This window comes from Leucoraja erinacea, chromosome 16 (assembly GCF_028641065.1).
Source record: "Leucoraja erinacea ecotype New England chromosome 16, Leri_hhj_1, whole genome shotgun sequence".
NCBI classification, from domain to species: Eukaryota; Metazoa; Chordata; class Chondrichthyes; order Rajiformes; family Rajidae; genus Leucoraja; species Leucoraja erinaceus.
The window spans coordinates 2692798-2697500 of record NC_073392.1 but is presented as its reverse complement, the minus strand read 5'-3'; the positions used below and the strand labels follow the sequence as shown (position 1 = coordinate 2697500).

The 4703-nt window shown below is 46.9% G+C and overlaps 1 protein-coding gene across 1 annotated transcript in view; it reads left to right on the top strand.

Moving 5' to 3' along the window:
• Positions 1–4489, top strand: part of LOC129704454 (dynein axonemal heavy chain 12-like) — a 14423-nt gene extending 9934 nt beyond the window's left edge. The window contains exons 7-9 of the mRNA XM_055647535.1: positions 1242–1785; positions 3013–3166; positions 3666–4489. Of these exons, the coding sequence (XP_055503510.1) occupies positions 1242–1785; positions 3013–3166; positions 3666–3826 (859 nt within the window). The 3' untranslated portion in view covers positions 3827–4489. The remainder of the gene's footprint in view (positions 1–1241; positions 1786–3012; positions 3167–3665) is intronic.
• The last annotated feature ends 214 nt before the right edge of the window (positions 4490–4703 follow it).

The window sequence follows — 4703 nt, the reverse complement described above, 5'->3', positions numbered from 1 at the left end:
TAGTTTAACCTGGCATCATGTTTGGCACGGACACCTCCCCGCACCCCACTCACCATCAACACCACAGTCACATCTGTGGAGTCTTTTAAGTTCCTGGGGACCATCATCTCCAATGACCATAAATGGGGGGCCACCATCGACCCAATCACAGTCAAACAGAGGATGTACTTCCTGCGGCAGCTGAGGAAGCACTATCTGCCACAGGCAATGATGGTCCAATTCTACACGGCCATCATAGAGTCTGTTCTCACCTTCTCCATCATGGTCTGGTTTGGCTCAGCCACCAAGCACGACACCTGGAGGCTGCAGCGAATCGTCCGATCAGCAGAGAAGGTTATTGGCTGCAACCTTCCCTCCATTGATGAACTGTACACTGCAAGGGCCAGGAAACGAGCGGGCAAGATCATCTCTGACCCCTCTCACCCTGGCCACAAACTCTTTGAATCACTTCCCTCTGGAAGGCGAGTCCGGACTGTCAAAGCTGCCACAGCCAGAAATAAAAACAGCTTTAATCCACGAGTAGTTGCTCTACTCAATAACCAAAAATCTGTAGCCTCCCTTTGATCTGGTATTTTATTTCATTCTTCACATGTGTAAATTATAATGTTTTATTTTTAGTCTACTGTATATCGTGTTGTTACTTGTGAACGGAGCACCAAGGCAAATTCCTTGTATGTGTACATACTTAGCTAATAACATTTATTCAATTTAATTTAAAAATATTATTCTATATGTGGGATTCTCCACCACAGAAGGCAGTGGAGGTCAATTCCTGTTTCCATGTAGAAACAAAGAACTGCAGATGCTGGTTTATACCAAGAAAAGACCCAAAGTGCTGGAGTAACTTGACATATTTCCTGTTACACGGTGCCCAGAACTGAACACAATACTCTATTGTATTGTTGGGGAAGTCCAGAACCAGGGGTCACAGTTGAAGAATAAGGGGTCGGCCATTTAGGATTGAGATGAGGAAAAACCTTTTCACCCAGAGTTGTGAATCTGTGGAATTCTCTGCCACAGAAGGCAGTGGAGGCCAGTTCACTGGATGTTTTCAAGAGAGAGTTAGATTTAGCTCTTAGGGCTAAAGGGATCAGGGGGTATGGAGAGAAGGCAGTTACAGGACACTGAGTTGGATGATCAGCCATGATCATATTGAATGGCGGTGCTGGCTCGAAGGGCTGAATGGCCTACTCCTGCACCTACCTATTGTCTACGTTTGTATGTATGTTGTCCTTCCCCAGGCTGGTGAAGCAGCTGATCGAGGTGACAGACAACTCTGCCATCCAGGAGAGTGGCATCAGCCCGGTGCACTCTGCCACGGCAGGTGGACACCAGCAGTGCCTGCAGCTGCTGCTCCAATCCGGCTTCGACGTCAACTTCATGCTGAGCCCGCAGCTACAGCGCGGCTACTGCGACCGGCGCAAGTCCGCCCTCTACTTCGCCGTGTCCAACAACGACGTCCACTCGGCCCGTCTCCTGCTGGAGGCCGGGGCACGGCCCAACCAGGACCCCATCAACTGCCTGCAGCCGGCCCTGCGGCTGGCCAACCACCAGCTGATCCACCTGCTGCTGCGGCACGGTGCCAATGTCAACTACTACTGCAGGGTCAACACTACCCACTTCCCCTCCGCCCTGCAGTACGCCCTCACCGACCAGCGCACGCTACGCTTGTTGTTCAGCTACGGCTACGATATCCAACGCTGCTTCCACTGCCCCCATGAAAACAAGATCCACCCACTCTTCACCCACGAAGGCTGGAGTCCCACGGTCATCAGAGACAACATGGTACGTACACACACACACACACATGGTCTTAAATGGCCTCCCCTTTATTCTAAGACTGAGGCCCCTGGTTCTGGACTCGCCCAACGTTGGGAACATTTTTCCTGCATCTAGCTTGTCCCGTCCTTTTATAATTTTATGCTTCTATAAGGGTCAGGCAGCATCTGTGGGGAACATGGATAGGTGACGTTTCACAGAGTGCTGGAGTAACTCAGCGGGTCAGGCAGCATCTGTGGAGAACATGGATAGGTGACGTTTCACAGAGTGCTGGAGTAACTCAGCGGGTGCAGCAGCATCTATGGACGTTAAGGAAATAGGCAACGTTTCGGGCCGAAACCCATAAGTGTTTCGGCCCGAAACGTTGCCTATTTCCAGAAGGATTTCGGCCTGAAACGTTGCCTATTTCCTTAGCTCCATAGATGCTGCTGCACCATAACTGAGTGGGTCAGGCAGCATCTGTGGAGAACACGGATAGGTGACGTTTCACAGAGTGCTGGAGTAACTCAGCGGGTCAGGCAGCATCTGTGGAGGATATGGGTGGGATTTGTGTGGGAAGGAACTGCAGATGCTGGTTTACACCAAAGATAGACACAAAATGCTGGAGTAACTCAGCGGGACAGGCAGCATCTCTGGATAGAAGGAATGGGTGACGTTTCGGGTCGAGTCCCTTCTTCAGACTCAGAGTCGTGGAGAGGAAGGCTAGAGATATGGATGGGTTAGGTGTGAACACTGCCAAATCAAAGCAGATTATGTTTAGTTTAGCTTTAGTTTAGAGATACAGCAGGGAAAGTGGCCCTTCGGCCCACCGAGTCCATGCTGACCATCGATCACCCGTCCACTAGTTCTGTGCCCTACACACTAGGGGCAATTTTTACAGAGGGCCAATCAATCTACACACCTGCACGTCTTTGGAATGTGGGAGGAAACCGGAGCACCCGGAGAAACCCACGCGGTCACGGGGAGAACGTGCAAACTCCACACAGACAGCACCAGTGGTTAACATCGTTCCCATGTCTCTGACGCTGTCTCTACCACTGCGCCGCCATAACTATACATCACTTAAACAAGAGTTTATTATGTAAGATTTTGACGATTTCGTACACACACACACACACACACAATGTCCTTTGTTGTAGTTTCAAAGGAGAGAAATATATATTTTTTAAGATCATTTAACCCATTTTAATTTATTATTATTATAATTATTTAGTGTTTGAGCTTGTGTTCCAGTTCTGTGAAGTCATTACTCTGACCTGGTTGAAGCATCTATCGGGGAATGTGGTGCGTGTGATGCTGGATTACGTGGCCACCGTTACTCTCTGCTCTAAGCTGAAGGCGGTTCTGGAGCAACAAAGCGAATGGGCGGAGATCAGGCACATCATGGGTACGTCTCTGAATCCACAGTGGGCAAAAAGAATTGATTTAATTACCATGACAATACCAAACAAAGCCGTGGTGACCCACCCTCCACCCTCGCACAAAATCACCAAATTGTCCCGGCGCTAAACGTCTATCCCGCCATTTCGGGTCGAGACCCTCCTTCAGACTGATGTCAGAGGAGTGGGCGGAACAAAGATAGGATGTATTGTGCTGTGGTCGCCTTTGTGTCACCCAGGTCATAAGGAATAGGAGAATTTGGCCATTCGGCCCATCGAGTCTACTCTGCCATTCAATCATGGCTGATCTATCTCTCCCTCCTAATTCCATTCTCCTGCCTTCTCCCCATAACCCCCGACACCCGTACTAATGAAGAATCTGTCTATCGCTGCCTTCAAAATACCCGCTAACGTGGCCTCCACAGCCTTCTGTGACAATGAATTCCACAGATTCACCGACCTCTGACTAAAGATAAAGGGTCTGACAACGTGCGTGTGTGTTTGCAGGAAACCCCCGGTGTCTGCAGCACCTGTGCAGGCTGACGGTTCGCAGATGCATGGGGAGGATGAGACTGCGATGCCCGGTGTTCCTGACATTCCTGCCCTTGCCCCAGCGCCTGAAGGAATACATTCTCTTCAAAGAATACGACCCTTACAACGGGCCCTAAACCCAACGCCTTCCCGGGTAAAGCCTTCTTATACATTTTAAAGATAACTGCAATGGTAATGGTGTTGGCAGTAATAGTTTAATTTATAGGACATTGCTCCAGAAATCAATATTTAAAACATGCTGAAATCAGTATTTTGTATTGAAACAGCAAATGCAATAAAATAGGAATGATGTATTTCAGTGTAATAATTGCTGTAAAGATTCACGATCAAAACAAATCAAATGATTTACTGTCCTTTTTGCTGCTTTGCTTACAATACAAAGAAATAGAAAATGTTAGATGATAGGGAGAGGAGCTGATAATTTGTGAATGTTAATTTGCCCAGCTTGTTACATGTTGTATGATCAGGAGCATTATTTAACCAAACTGAAATATATATTAAGGCATAGTGGTCTGTAAATACCAGTTCAGTATTAAATATAAATAAGTTGCACTATGCAATATATTGTTTTGTTTATAGCTTTTTAAAAATTCATATTTATCAGCATATTTTCAGTAGAATCAAAAGTAATTGTTACAGGAAAATTTAAAGAAAAATCCGTTTTGTAACAAAAAGGTTTTAACAAAACGATTGAAGAACGTTTTGGTAATAAAACATTGTAAATGACACAGCGACACCCATAACTCTTTGTCTTTGTAACTAAGATTGTTTTGACCCTTTGTCCGTTATTTGGGAGTGAGGAGGTTGGCGACCCTAAGCATGGACATTGTGGGCCTGCTCTGTTCTATATAAACCGCTAGGTTATGTCAGTTGAACATGTGCGACTCTGGGATTGAATTTGGAAATGACAAAGTTACAGTCAGTGCTTGTGTCTGTCTCCCAATCTCCAACAGAATCAAGAGAGCACAGTTGAATGAACATGCATGTGGTACC